The 15,231-nt window shown below is 35.6% G+C and overlaps 2 protein-coding genes across 4 annotated transcripts; one reads left to right on the top strand and one right to left on the bottom strand.

Moving 5' to 3' along the window:
• Positions 1-1,257: 1,257 nt before the first annotated feature.
• LOC21403056 (serine/threonine-protein kinase mph1) lies at positions 1,258-6,966 on the top strand. 2 transcript variants are annotated; one of them, XM_024162358.1, is made up of 6 exons: positions 1,258-1,618; positions 2,053-2,445; positions 2,702-3,672; positions 4,457-4,657; positions 5,173-5,334; positions 6,109-6,966. In XM_024162358.1, exons 1-6 carry the CDS (start codon positions 1,483-1,485, stop codon positions 6,682-6,684), a joined length of 2,439 nt encoding a protein of 812 aa, XP_024018126.1. In that variant the 5' UTR covers positions 1,258-1,482; the 3' UTR covers positions 6,685-6,966. The 2 variants fall into 2 exon arrangements, with proteins under 2 accessions (XP_024018126.1, XP_010091346.1); XM_010093044.2 differs by having other exon boundaries at positions 2,630-3,672.
• Positions 6,967-7,758: 792 nt separating this feature from the next.
• Positions 7,759-14,226, bottom strand: LOC21403055 (histone-lysine N-methyltransferase ASHR1). 2 transcript variants are annotated; one of them, XM_024162353.1, is made up of 14 exons: positions 13,995-14,226; positions 13,549-13,700; positions 12,626-12,760; positions 12,409-12,463; positions 12,189-12,307; positions 11,875-11,963; positions 11,681-11,762; positions 9,891-9,995; positions 9,678-9,768; positions 9,451-9,570; positions 9,152-9,258; positions 8,939-9,008; positions 8,412-8,475; positions 7,759-8,023 (listed from the first exon to the last, which is right to left on the bottom strand). In XM_024162353.1, exons 1-14 carry the CDS (start codon positions 14,092-14,094, stop codon positions 7,858-7,860), a joined length of 1,455 nt encoding a protein of 484 aa, XP_024018121.1. In that variant the 5' UTR covers positions 14,095-14,226; the 3' UTR covers positions 7,759-7,857. The 2 variants fall into 2 exon arrangements, with proteins under 2 accessions (XP_024018121.1, XP_024018122.1); XM_024162354.1 differs by having other exon boundaries at positions 14,001-14,226.
• Between the last annotated feature and the right edge of the window lie 1,005 nt (positions 14,227-15,231).

Below are 15,231 nucleotides of genomic sequence, written 5' to 3'. Positions count from 1 at the left end.
CTTTAATTTTTTCATATAAAAGTAAAGAATGACTCGGCCCAGCCCATACGGGCTTCTGGGCTATACTGGGTCAGCCATATATGCTCATAAGGGTTGGGCTGGTGGCTCGAATTGACCACTTTACTATTCGGAAAAAATAGAAAATAGGCAATATGAAAAGTTTAAGAAAGTACATAGTTCAACTTTTAGTTATAAAAATTAATAGGTCATAACTTGTTAAGTTATAGTTCATAACCAGATAAATTATGGATAAACTTGTCAAGTTATGGTTCATAACCAACAAAAACTGTGATTTATGGATAATAACTTGCCAAGTCATGGTTCATAACCAGACAACTGGACGAAAATAATAATTTGGTCTATTTATTAACTTATGTAAACTATTGGCCTATTAATTTTAATTCATCTAAAGTCTTGGCCTATTTCCCTCTTTCTCCCTTTACTATTTTTTGTACTATTTCTATAGAAAGATCTGCAAAATGGCATTTTATATGAGGGGAAAAGAAAAAGAAAGATAATCTTCTTTTAATTTGCTTTCAAACTTTCTTGTAGTATAAAATATAAAGAGAGAAAGAGGAAAATAGGCAAAGACTTGAGATGAATTAAAATTAATAGGCCAATAGTTTACATAAATTAATAAATATGTCAAATTACTGTTTTCGTCCATAACTTGCATGGTTATGAACCATAACTTGACAAGTTATTGTCCATAATTGTCCATAATTTGTCTGACTATGAACCATAACTTGACAAATTTATATCATGTGAAAATGTTATTTTTCAAACTACTTATAGATTGAGCTAATATATTATTTTATTTGTATCATGTTTTATGTCCACCTAAATAGATCATGCCACGCCAATTAAATTATTTTAACTGTCATGATTTTATAATCAATGTGATAGAAATTTTCATTTACATGGTATTTCAATTATCACAATATTAATAGAGGGATATAAAATGGGTCAAAAATAAGGGGACACAAGTCGATTTCCCCAAAAAAAAACAGCAGCACGGGGTAAAAGCTGAGGTCGTAAGTGATATTGGGCCTAATTTACAGTAAGATGACCAAGGCAAAAACGGGCAAGATCCTTCGACACCTTAAACCAAGGCCCAAAGAGCCCAGAACCACAAATTCCAATGAGGCCCATCTAAAAAAGCCTGAGGAAAGACTCTTCTCCAACCAGGAGCGCCAAATAGGCCAGGTTTCAAAAACAAAACTTTCCCTCTCTCTCCAATCCAATCAGACACTTTCTTTGACAGTGGCTGTGAGAGCACTGAGAAGAGTAAGAGAGAGAAGAGAAGAGAAGAGAAGAGTAATACCAATTCCGATTCACTTTCAATTCATACACTCTTCGCAGACACAAGCTTTTCCCTCTCCTCCCATGGCGGAAGAAGAAATCTTCATCAAACCTTAAATGCGCAATCTCTTTTCTCTCTCTGCTCACACTCAGACTCAGACATGCCGCTGAGATCCGGCCATGGACAGGGAGGTTAACCTTCCGCCGACGAATCTCAACCCCAATTATACTTCGTCTTCGTCGCTCTCTTCCTCCTCCTCGCCGCCCGACTTCCTCCATCATGTTCAGGCCGCCTTCAAGCGACATCGCTCTCTCGGTAACTCCCTCAATTTCTCTCTCTCTCTCTATCTCTCTATCTGGTTTCATTCCTCAGAGGAATTTTGATTATTAGGGCTCCGTGTTTTGGTTCGGGTTCTGGATTGTTTTGAGCTTAAATTTAGGGTTTTCTTATTGTAGTTTGCTCAACTTTGCGTTACCTTTTTTTTTTTTTTTTTGGGAAATGTTATGGTTTCTGGTTTTATAGTTTGTTTCAGTTTATGATCTGTTCGGAAGTTGAACTTTTGTTTAATTGTGCAATTGACTGAATTTTATATGGTAGTTTGGATTGATTCATTGTGTCCATTTAACATCTGTCAAATGCTTGTACAACTAATATCATTTTGAAAATTACCTTTTAGCTTATATTTTTATTTTTTTAAAGCTCAATGTTCAAACAAACTCTTTTTCATGGTTGTGTCGAGGAATTCATAGGCGTAATGCAGTCAAATAGCATAGGGCCTAGGCGTACTTTAGTTCCCCAGAGGAGAGTATCAAAAAGTTCGAAGTCGAATGTGGGTTCTCTTGAAGACACCAACAGGTCTCGAGAAGTTGTTGCAGTTAGTCAGGGTAATACAGTCAAAGATTCAATCAAGCAGATAAAGGGAGGGCCTGCTGCTGTCAAAGAAACTCAAGAAGACGCATCAATTACACTGCCTTCCATTTCGGGCACTATTACAGAAGCCTTTGATGAAAGCTTAAACCCATTTGATGCACAGAGAGATCAAGCCAAGCCTATCACTGGTCCAGAAAACAACCCGCAATCTCAACTCGTTGATGGCCAGAAAAAAGTTCAATTTTCAGTTGCAAGCGAAGCCATTTCCCAGGGTAATAGCTACTTAATTGTTTCGAATTGGTTTATTTGAAGAATTTGCTTCCTTTTTTTTCAAGCAGATCTTAAGGGTAAGTTATGTGTCATTTTCCGACATTAAGAATGATTGTTAACCTTTCGTAGAACTCCTTACTTGTCGCTGTGCTCTTTGTATACTTTCCTTCTTCTTTCTACATGCAGGGGCCGATGATCTTATTATGGCCACTGGATTGGAGAACTTATCATCTCATATGAGTTCACTTGCATTGACAGAAATGGAACGGGTTACAAGCAATCAAGGAGAGGCATCAACTGTTATCAATCATGAGATGAAGCGTCAGAATATTCAGAGCGCAGAATGTGATATCACTTCGAGATCTGATGGTGGGGTTTCTTCTTCGTTGGCAAAGAGAACAAATGCTGTGCAGGATCAGTTGCACCATTTCAAAAACTTCTTAAGCCAGCCTATCACTCAATCTTCAGTTGCTGGGCCATCATGTGCTACAACAACATCTGTCCATTCAACTTCAGCGCCAATGCTTAATCAGACAACTTTTTGCTCTCGACTGCATAGCAATTCTAATGTGACAATGGAACCTGCAAGTGATCCAAGTGTAAATGCTCAACCTAAAAAACAAGGGAAGATAATGCAGCAATTAAATCCGTCTTTAAAAGATACTAGTGGAATGTTAAGCAATCAGATTGCTGTTGCACAACAATCTTCTACCTCTGTAGTAGATGGCCAAATGGAAGTTAAGGAATATGAAATTTCTAAAGTGCAACAAGGCTGCATGCTCAAGGAAAGTGGCTTTGTTGGAGATCCTTCTCTTCTTGATGATAGGGCAGCTCAAGGGAAGCGATTAGCAGCTGATGTCATCAATATTCAATCTCAGGTTCCTTCATCCAAAGGTATCTCTTCTGATATGAAGGATGAGCCTTCTAAGTTAGACAAACAGGATAAGACGGTGAGTGGTAAAGGTGCATCAGTCCCTCGCAAAAGAAGTTATGACCCCGACTTGTTTTTTAAAGTTAATGGGAAGCTCTATCAAAGGCTTGGCAAGATTGGTAGCGGTGGAAGCAGTGAGGTCCACAAAGTCATCTCATCAGATTGCACAATATATGCTCTAAAAAAGATCAAGCTCAGAGGACGTGATTATGCCACTGCTTATGGGTTTTGTCAGGAAATTGAGTATTTAAATAGACTGAAAGGAAAGCACAATATTATACAGCTAATAGACTACGAGGTACACTCGCTTTGAACCATCAATTGATAATGTTAGTCCTTGAAGGTCCTTATATTACTGTTACATAGTTTCTCCTTTTTGTGCATATATACTTGCATCCATGCCTAAGAAAATGCAACAGAGAAAACAGCCAAATAGAAGAAGTCAGCTGAAATGGAATTAAGTTCCACATAATACGTTCCTTGTAAAATCCTGATTTTCAGGTGGTAGAAAGCAGCCAGGGTAATAGCAATTGGATCAGGGATATTTTATGAGATACCTTGACACGACCAAGCAGTGGTCTAAGTTGGTCTATATGTGATCTTTTGCATAGATTCATGAAACTGATGAGTAATGACTTGGCAGGAGCTGAGCGAAGTGAAGACTACTAGCCTTTCATTGTATTGGGGAAGAGAAAACAATTAACTTTTATTTTTATTTTTTACCTTTAACATGACGAGTTCTCCGCTTTTCTTTAACTGTAGTACTCAAGAAGATATGTGTGTGTGTGTATATTTGTATTTATATTATTTTTCCTTTTTGGTGATACGTACTATCGTTAGAGTTACAACAAAGTGTGAATGCGTTTATGACAAGAAAAAAAATAAGACGTAAAAAGTCTTAAAATTTCTGAATTACTTCTCTGTTTTTCTTTCTTTTTTGATGTTGGCTCTAGTAATATTTTACCAAATGGTCTTAACAAAATGTTAAAATTTCACACTATTGTAACGCTCTTTTACCTGCGTTTATCTCAATTTTCTTTTTAATATTAAAAGGGAATATTTTGCCTGCTCTTTGTTTGTAGGTGACAGATAGCGCTCTGCTCCGGGAAGTCATGAATGGTTCCATGAGTAACAAAGATGGTAGAGTCAAGGATGATGGACATATATACATGGTCCTTGAGTACGGAGAAATTGATTTGGCTCACATGCTTTGCCAGAGGTGGAAGGAAATTGATGGCTCCAAACAGACCATAGATGACAACTGGCTTCGATTCTACTGGCAGGTTCTTAGTTAATTTCCCTCTCCCTTTGTTGGTTATCGCTAATATTTTCTGGATTTCTATTCTCTTTTATACTTATTAAGATGATGGCCGATTTGCTCATTCTTGTATGTACAAAGACAGTCATTTCTTGCTTGTACTCTTTGTTCAATATATAGGTCAAACTTTGGATCTTTTTGGAGTTGAACGTATTACATTGAATGCCCTTTACCCTTTTTTTTTTTTTTTGTTATTTTTTTGCAAGTATTTGAAGGACTGCAGTGTTGAATCTTCCTGTGAGCTTTTTGAGTGTCCTTAGCAGTTGAATTCATCTATTATGCTTCACATAAGATTTGGTCTGCTGTTGTACTTTGCAATTGGATTGTCTCAGCATAACTTAGTAAATTATTGTTTTAATTTTTGGCTAGAAACTAGGTAAATTAATTTTTACGCGGGGCAACAATTTGCCTAGCTTTTGCCTTTTGGTGATTGTTTAAACTGTAAGGAACATTTAAAAAAAAAAAAAAAACCTTTGGCAGCAAATTCTTCTAGCCGTGAGCACTATACATGAGGAGCGTATTGTGCACTCTGACTTGAAGCCAGCCAATTTCCTCCTGGTAAAAGGCTCCCTGAAGTTGATTGATTTTGGAATAGCCAAAGCCATAATGAGTGATACTACAAATATCCAAAGAGATTCACAGGTAATTCTCCCTTTGCAATCATCCACTTCCGTGTTATGTCAGCTGGAAATACTGTAGAAGAATACCTGATTCAGATTATTGTCCTTGTGAATAAAGAGTAACCACATAATTTAATGACGATGTCTTAAATTTCTATTGTCAACGAAATTTAGCAATAAAGTTCATTAATTTTTCACTTATTTGTATAATCGTTATATTTGTTGTGGTTGCTCATTAAGTGTATATATCAGTTCGTTTGGAATTGGAATGGTGTTTATCGTGACTGACGTCATCAAGGTGCAAGAGTTAACTTTGCCAATTTAAAAATTTTGGAGTTGTTTAGATATCTATCCCATTATCTTTGTAATCAAAATTGATTTCTCATATGAAGTTAAAAGTTTTCGGCCATGGGTTTTGGTAGTTACATTCTTGGTTTCTTTTCTTGCTCAGATTGTTTTAGTTCGTTGATGTTGGATTTCGTTTGTATAAAATAAAAATCTGACTCGTGTGAGGTTGTAAATCCACTCTGCTTTTCTGGGCGGTACTAAAGTAATTCGATATATAATATATTTATGTCATTTTCTTGTTATATTTACTCCTTGCTCAATTGACCAGAGTCTTTAATAATATCTATTACCACTGCTGATAATTCTCTTACTGCTAGAAAACATTCTCCTCTTTAACCTGATACATTTTGTTACTCGCCATACCTAAAATCCTGTATGGTGTAATGTAATTGTTTGGCACACTTTTGATTAATAAATAGCGTTTTTTTTTTTCCCCTTCTTTTGGCAGGTCGGTACATTGAGCTACATGTCTCCTGAAGCATTCATGTGCAATGAAAATGATGCTAATGGAAACCCTATCAAGTGCGGTCGACCATCAGACATTTGGTCTCTTGGTTGCATACTTTATCAGATGGTTTATGGGAGGACGCCCTTTTCAGATTATAAAACATTCTGGGCAAAGTTCAAAGTTATAACAGATCCAAACCATGAAATCAGGTATGAACCAGTCTCGAATCCTTGGCTTCTTGATATCATGAAAAAGTGTCTCGCATGGGACCGCAGTGAAAGGTGGAGGATTCCCCAGTTGCTTCAGCATCCCTTTCTTGTTCCTCCGATTCCGCTCCATCAATCTGCGTCTCAAGACCAAAGTTGTAGACTGCTGCAGCTTATTTCCAATGCTTGTAAATGTGACACGGAAGCTTTAAACCTATGTTCTCAGCTACAAGAACTGCTTAAGGCCCCGGACTCGCTAATAACCTCTCAGTTATTGTCATCACACGAGCAACAGCGTAAGTTGCTCTCCCATGTATCAAAACTTTTCTATCAGCTGGAAAGGCAATTAGCAAGCTCGGAGAAAGAATAGGCGAAAGAACAAACAACTTAAATTCTGCACCGACCTGCGACTCACTTCCGAAAACATCCTCAGTTTTGTGAGTTGTTCTTTGGTTCTCCAAGAATCGTTCTTGGTTATGGTGATTTGCTTCCATCATTTTGTAGTAATGTGTAATATCCTTCTCGGCTGTTTTTAACTTGTTTTATCTTGAAGTTCATGAGGAATTGAATCGTGTAATTACCATCCTTTGTCCCTGGCATTTTTGGTGTGTTGTTTTCGATACACGTTGCTTTATTGCAGCATGATAATCAACTAGACATATTCTTTAAATTTATGTACAGTGGTCAGTGGACTATACTAAACAGTGGTTAGTGGATTATATTAACTGTTAACTACTCGCCTGCTTTTATTTTATTTGTTTTTTTTTTTTTTTTTCTTTCAAAAAAAAAAAAAAAAAAAAAAAAAAAAAAACCTATCTACCGGCTTTAGAGTTAAGTAAACTATATATGCCCTTAACGGTACTCTTACAGTTATTGATGTTGGGGTTGTGAAAACTTATGTATCGAATCCTTCCTAAATTAGATTTCATTCTAATCGCTTCAAGAGACACTAAAACGTGCTTTCATTAAAAGTGCTGAAGTTAAACTTACTATCTTGAACGCACAAACCTTTTTTTTCTATTATTTTTTTTTTAAATTGAATTTTTGTTCAAACCTATGAAATATATGGGCAAGTAGTTTAAATGCACAACAGAACTTGTCCGGAGCAAAGTGAGAATTTTTGCTTCAAGCCCAAATTTAGAATTTTTCTCAAAGCTTTTTCCAAACTCCAAAATTCGTTCAAAAATATTAGGGTATTCAAATCCTACTAATGTTTCAAGATGTTTCTGAAACACTTGGAACTTGCTTGAAAAAAAAAAAAAAAATCGATTCTGAGTTTCCTAGGATGTTGTTTCATATTTGCTACATTAACAAAACCGGTTATGCAACAGGTAGTCCATTAGATGGATGGAACTATCTAACTATGGTTATGACAGGATGCTCAACGAGTTCTGAAAAATAATAATAATAATAATAATAATAATAATAATAATAAAATCTCCGACGTACGTTCTTAGGAGTTTTGAAGCAAGAAACCACGAGTAATGGAGTCTACCAATTCAATGGAAATTCCATTAAAGGCAGGCAACGGAAACGGATATTTTCATTCGTCTTCTTTCGATGAAAGTTTATAAGATGCTTCAGCACGAGCTTCATCCAATTTCATGAAGAGCTCCTTCATAAAAGGTGTTGTGGTTCCATGAGTAATTCTGAGTATATCAACTGCCTTTGTCAGAGATTTTACAGCATTCTCTGTGTCCCCTAGTAACCTGTAAGAACAACCAAATATTATCTTTCAATAATGCCCAAACACAAATGTCACGATTTAGCTTCTTAGACAGAAAAGAAAAAAAAAAGAAAAAAGAAAAAAAAAACGAAGTGCTTAGAATAGTATTTTAATTTATCGAAAAAATTGGTGCAGATAAATGTCTTGCACACAACACTTTAGCAGCATATACTGTGGTACATAACAAGAAAATTAATTCGTTTGGATTCTCAAGCATAGGTTTGAATTTGAGGTTATACTTGTAAACGCAGTGAAAGATTAGATCTCTCATAAATCATTATGGACATCATAATTAACCATAGCACCTAAGAACTGAGAAATAAATATGAGGAAGGAACTGGAATATAGAACTTGAGCAGATATATGCTAACCATTCAAGTTTCCCACATGTATAATATTGCAAGCCAAGCAAAGGATGAAATCCTGGATATACTCCTGCAGTACAAGGATCAAATTCAATAAGCCTGGTAACATTCAATCAACTCGAGATTCGAAGTGAAAACATAAAGTGCATAGTTCAAGTGTAAAAAGTGCACTATTTATTACTTCATGAGGTCAATATATGCCAATCCCAGATGTACAATCAATCAAGAAAAGCTTTGCAGTATCTTCTAGTTTGAGATACAAACAAACTACTCTTTGTTATATCAGTTCAATTTCAAGCTGGAATTAGGAGTTGTCTAAGAAACATTTCATCAATAAACCAGCATTTTCATGAGTAAATTGGGATGTCTCAAGCACAAATCTTATATTTTTGTCTTGGGAATGATAAGAACTACCTCCTTAAATTACCAGCATTTTTTTTTCAAGCCACTTTAGACTACCAACTTAGAATAAGTAGGTTTTTTTTTTTTTTTTCCACATTTTCATTATGGATTTGACTTGAAATGCAACATACTTTCGTATACTGGAATGGTCAGTCTGCAATATGCCAGTGCTTCCCTCCAATCCTGCAACTCCATGAACAACTGAAGAAAAATACAATTCTATTACCAACAGTACTTTAAGAACTCTTTTAGAGCATATGGGAATAACACATGTATTTCCCTCCAGGAAAAATAGGGGGGAAAAAAAAGAGACGTTAAAAGGAGAAAGCAAGCGTAAAATGTACCTTTAAAAGCTTCTCTCGAGTTTGCATCAAACTGATTGAAAATTGATGGCACAATTTCCTCTGGAGCTCCTCAATTTTCATATACATAGAGATTGCTTCTTGATAATCTAAACTCAGTCAAAGGAGTAACTTCTCTCAATATTAATACACGCCATACATTGTTAACTCACATGACCAAATTTACTTGATTGATATTGTTATGAATTCTAAAGACCTAATCATATCAGTAGGAATATCATAATGCCTAAAAGGATTTATATAGTCGTTAGCAAAATTGCACATACAATGTAAAAGGATACTTTGTGAGGAAGAGGAAGTAAGAGCCTTGTCCGTCCATGATTTTATTTCACTTGCTATTGCCTTTATTTCTTCCTTGCTCCTAACAAGTCCACATAGTTGGCATATGAATCCTATATTATCTGCATATTGAGATTTCAGGGATGCAAAAATAGTCACTCAGTCTACCCAACTTTTATTAACAATTATTCTTTTTTCGTTATCAATCTCACTTGAAGTGATCACATACCAGAATCACGGAGCAAGAAGCCATCACATCCGACATTCTTACATTGGTAACCTTCTAGAATTGCACTTTCTTGGATATCATCAGATTGGCCCTTTGAGTAGCAAAATGGTTTTATTAACCAACAAGGGCACAAGGGGGTCTAAAACGAAGCTAACTTCCTGGCAAAAAGAGAGAAAAAAAAAAGGGTGGGAAAGGAGCTAAATTTTCAAGTACCAGTTTGATGCAGCGAAGACAGTTGCAAGTGAAAAGGTATTGTTCTTTTAAGGCCTTCTGGCGAGTCATAGTGCTTCCAGCAGTTTCTATATAACTTATCAACACCTAACAAAATAACATTAAAAGCTCACGCGTAAGCAATTTTACAGATCGAGATTGGATCATTGGAAGAGTAAACTTCAAATCAATATTATGATAGCTAGGGAGATGTAATATTTTTCCTATGATAACCATACACGTGTATATGCATCTGCGCAATGTGTGTGCATTCACTAATGACAGCAGAATTATATGCAGGAAAGTAAAGAATATAGCAATAGGACTTGACAAAACACTGCAGAAAAAATGAATACATTTTAACCAATCAGAATAATGCTTCCAGTGAAGGACTTAATAGTTTATAGAATGGATCACAAAGAGAAGCTTCCTGCCATCAAGGAGGACAAATCAAAATCTAGGATTCTCACTACTATGCTATAGTATTCATTGCAAGGAATCTTGTCGCAAAAACCGTTTTGTGCAACATAGCAGATGGTCCAAGGGGAAAATATAAAAAGTAACAAAGGCACGTCACCATACTGTGGTTCTAAGCGGAGATCTTCACACGGTTGAAACTCATTTACATCTGTAAACCCAGCTTCCAATTAATTTATACAGGTTTAACTCTACTTTATTGACATTTCAAAAGTTTCTTATGTGACTTGTTACAGAGTAAGTTAAATTTGATGTTGCTTCATCCAGGAGCAATTGAAAATTCAATATTTTGGAGGAGCAACTAGGAGATGGACCTGTGGTTTATGCATTTTAGGGTAGAGAATAAATCTGAAATGGAAAGAAATACTGACACTGCATCAATTTAAATGTAACATACCTACATTATTCTGGTATCTTCTATAAAGAAAAGAGTATGATGGTGCAAGCTCTAAGCAAGGCAAAAAGGTGGCAGCTGGACTTTCGTGGAAACATTGTGCCAGTGCCCAAATGAAAGCAGTCTGGGTTTCTGAACAAGTCCCAAAAAGTTACTCAGTTTTTTCACTAAGTTTGTTAGTAACTAAAAATCATACTAGAGTAAATATATGCGTCTTTGAATAATAAGAGATTGCAAACAAACTCATAACTACTATAAACTACTGAGTTATACTGAGTAATCCATTAGGAGATGTGTGCGTTTTGATAGCTTCACAACCCTCTGCCTTTAGGTAAAATTTGTTTTCAGAATTCTGCACTAGATTATTCTTTAGAACTTTGAAATTATCTTGGCTTACTTGTTTTATGGCTTCTTCACACAAGATTCCTACCTTTTAAATGTCAAATAGAAAGACTCTTTTTTCACATAAATCATTAAATCCAGCATATTTCTTTAGCATTCTCTCAGGGTCTTCCATATTCATTAATGACAATGGAACTCTTCTTTCACATAAATCATTAAATCCAGCATATTTCTTTAGCATTCTCTCAGGGTCTTCCATATTCATTAATGACAATGGACCTTCTTCAAAGGTCTTCAGCAATAGGAAGGGTAGACCCCTGGGAATAGACAGGATAAATGACATGTGAAGTTCATCTAGGGGAGAGGACAAACATCTGAGTTTCATCTAATAGTACAACACTCTTGACTAAAGCTGTGCGATATTTGAACTATCTACAAAGTTAACTTCGGAGGATAACCAGTCAAAGATACAAGCCCCAATTCCTCTATGATCAGGAATACATGTTCTTAACATGATTATCATATATGAAAAGTTTTTGTTCAAGTTGGAATCCAATTACAAATACTTTGACTATATTACCTCGGAATCTTTGCGTATATGTTGCACAGCACGTACCACAGCTGACCTTCCTTCAAATACCAAAACCGAATTCGGCAAGCAGCTGCAGCACCACAAAAATTTAACAGACTGACAGCAAGAGGATGTTATCTAAAACAAATCACGCAACTAAAATAGCTACTATAGCTACTTATGATCAGTAAACTAACAGTTACCTGTGATTAATAATTGAAATGACGGGAAACAGTCCAGTCCCGAGAGGTCTTAATTCACTATCACAGATCGTATGTGCATTGCATGCAAGCTGCATGGTTGTAGAAGAAGCATATTTCATATAGCCTTCATCCAAAGATTGAAACCCAATAAAAAGAAAATTTTTAAATAAAATCACCAAGGATTCCTAGTGGGTTAAATAATTAGCAATTTTAGAGAAGAAGGGTACTCCTATATTTACAAGTGATGAAGCGGGCAAAAAAGTTTATAATTCATCATGATGGGAATTATTTGTAAAACTGTTTTATCAAGTAACCTTGGAAAAGTTTTCAGCAATCTCTTTGATGTTGATATCAGGCAACTGAAGAATCAAGTTGACAAGGTTAGCCATCTGAGCATATAACACGAGTTGCTTCTCCTCAATGTCGGACATATCTTTTACGCAATATCAAGGTAGAACAATTTAAAATTGAAAATAAACTTGAGATAAGAAATAAATGAGCTTATTGGACCAAAATACAAATGAAAAGGGATACGAGACACCAATGCCTCCACCAACTTGTAGTTTTCCATAGCAGTAGCTGGGATGACCTAGCAGGAATTGAGAGCAACGAGTGAAAAATTAGATGATCATGCAATACATCACACAAAAGATCAAAATTTTGAATACCCAGTTTAGAAATTGTTATGCATATAATAAAAACTCGTATACCTCGAAGAGATAACCTAAAACTAAGAAAGAAAATAGTTTACCCTCTCAGCTTCAAATTTCCTCCTAAGGTAGAGCCTGAGCATGAGACGTATAGAAGGTGTGACAGATTTTCTCTTGTCCTTATCAAGCTTTGACAGCGCATCACATTCAAGACGATGCAATTTCCACTCCTCCTTCTGAAAAAGTAATTCATCTTAATTCATTAATTGATTCAATTCAATTCTCCCAAAAGGCCTAAGCCACCAGGACGTCTGCCAACATTTAAGTCTGTGTTTGGTAAGAAGGAAAGAAAATAGGAAGGAAAGAGGTACATAACTCAAGTGAGGAAAGTGATGAGAAAGGGAAAGTCCTATCTTCTGGCATGACTCCCCTTTTCTAATCTCTTTATACTGAGAAAGATTGAAACTGGCATTCTTTGAAAGATTTGAAATCCCCCGTCCAGTCCACTCCCTCATCTCTTCTCTCCTACTAAAGAATTACAGTCCCAGAATCCTTCCACTAATCCCTCATCCCTCTCTTTCCTTCTCCCTTTTTTTTTTTTTTTTTGGATAACTGCGGTTCCGAGACTTTGTCCCAACTAATCCACGGGATCCATGCAAAGCGCCCCCTCCACATGGATCGTCTAAATCGCGGGCATGGCCTCAAGGAATTGATAGCACTTAGACCTAATGCTTCCTGAGGCACTAAGTCCAAGTGATTCGCCATTGAGCCAACTCCTTGGGGATCGAACCTTCTCCTTTTCTCTCCCACCAAGTACCAACCAAGACAGGTTTAAATCCTCATTTTTTAACAAGTTCAGAAGTTATATCAAGATCACCATGTCAGTTATCAGTTCTCCCAAAAGCTCTTCAGATGTAAGTCAATATTGGATTGCATTTTCTAATAATGCAAACTATACATTCGAATCATCCCGAAAATGAAAAATGCATTCAAGAGAGAAAAAAAAAATCTGTTACATTGATACCTGACAATTGCTTCCACAATACCAGGCAACTTGACAAGTGGAGCACCTTTTGAGGTTAGTCGTCCCGAAGCATCCATCACACCTCCACTCAACACCATCACCGGACTTGTTCGGCGCGCAAACATAAGGCTTTTCGCTTATAATAACTTCGCCTGAAAAAACACCAAGAAGTTTATGAGACGTTTGGTGATTGGAATAATGTGATTATAACTATTTTTGATTTACGTGTATTTTTTTTTTAAAATACACCGTAGCTAATGATGAACCATTTAAATTATGAACTATGATTCTGGTTTGAATTATCCAGCCAAATATCCTCGTTTTTTCTTCTTTTTGAGATTTTAGTTAGGTTTGTTGTTGAATCAGAAAGTAAGCATTTGGAAGAGGAGAAATTGAGATCAGAAAGAGATATATATATATATATATTGAGAGAGAGAAGGAGCGACCAGGACGGAAGTCTCGGGTGGTGAAGAGGCAGCGGCCTTTCTCTGGGAGAGTCGAAACTGTTAAACCTCTAGAGCTCAGAGCTCTCTGCAATTCTTCCATGTTTTACGAAATGAGCGCGCGCACAAAGTGTTTGCTCTCTGCATAAACGAGTAAGAAAATTGAAAAAATAATAAATAATAAAAACAATTACAGTCGATGTATAAATTCATACCCTTCTTAATCAAAGCTCTATTTATGTCTAAGATACCTAAAATACCCTTAAATGAAAATAATGTAAAAAAAAAGACAAAAATAACCAGTTTGAGGAAACAAAACGGTTTTTTTTTTTCTTGAACAAATTCATTCGTTCAGTGAATCAAGAGATAAATAAGGAAAAAAAAAAAAAAGTAGTTCCGGAGAAAGTTGCCGTTGAGCTTTTGGGTATGGAGAAAGGTGAAACTTGTATTAAAATTGTTTGTTTAAGGTGAGCGGTGTTTGTTCCTGCCCTCAAAGTGTTTGATTAAGTGCCCCAGTGAGCAAGGATTCCGGGTCAATCTGCTAGGAACTTGAATGGGTTGAGTTGTTGTTGTCGGGTCAATCTGCTAGGAACTTGAATGGGATGGGTTGAGTTGTTGTTGTTGTTGTCGTTGTCGGGTCAATCTGCTAGGAACTTGAATGGGTTGAGTTGTTGTTGTTGTTGTCGTCGGCGGGTCTGCTAGGAACTTGAATGGGATGGGATGGGTTAAGTTGTTGTCGTCGTCGGGTCAATCTGCTAGGAACTTGAATGGGATGGGTTGAGTTGTTGTTGTTGTTATTGTTGTATAATAATAATTATTATTATAATAATAATAATTATTATTGTTATAATTATTATAATTATAATTATTGTTATTATAATTATAATAATAATAATTATTATTATTATTATTATTATAATTATAATTATTATTATTCTTATTATTGTTACTGTTGTTATAATTGTTATTATTATTATTATTATTATTATTATTATTATTATTCTTATTCTTAAGGCCAGTTTGGTAATATTTTTAAAATAGTTTTATTTTCAATACAAAAATGAAAATAATATTGTCTTAAAAATATTTTGAAATCGATTTTGAAATTACGTTTTGTGGTTTTTCAAGAAATTAGTTTAAATATGATAAAAAAAGTGACATCGTGTTTGGTTACATTTATATTTGTTTTGAGTACATGTAATTAATAATCTTAAATTAATATATTAAGTAATTAATAATT

Source organism: Morus notabilis, unplaced genomic scaffold (genome assembly GCF_000414095.1).
Source record: "Morus notabilis unplaced genomic scaffold, ASM41409v2 Scaffold570, whole genome shotgun sequence".
Classification (NCBI taxonomy): Eukaryota; Viridiplantae; Streptophyta; class Magnoliopsida; order Rosales; family Moraceae; genus Morus; species Morus notabilis.
This window is presented reverse-complemented; position numbering and strand designations above follow the sequence as displayed.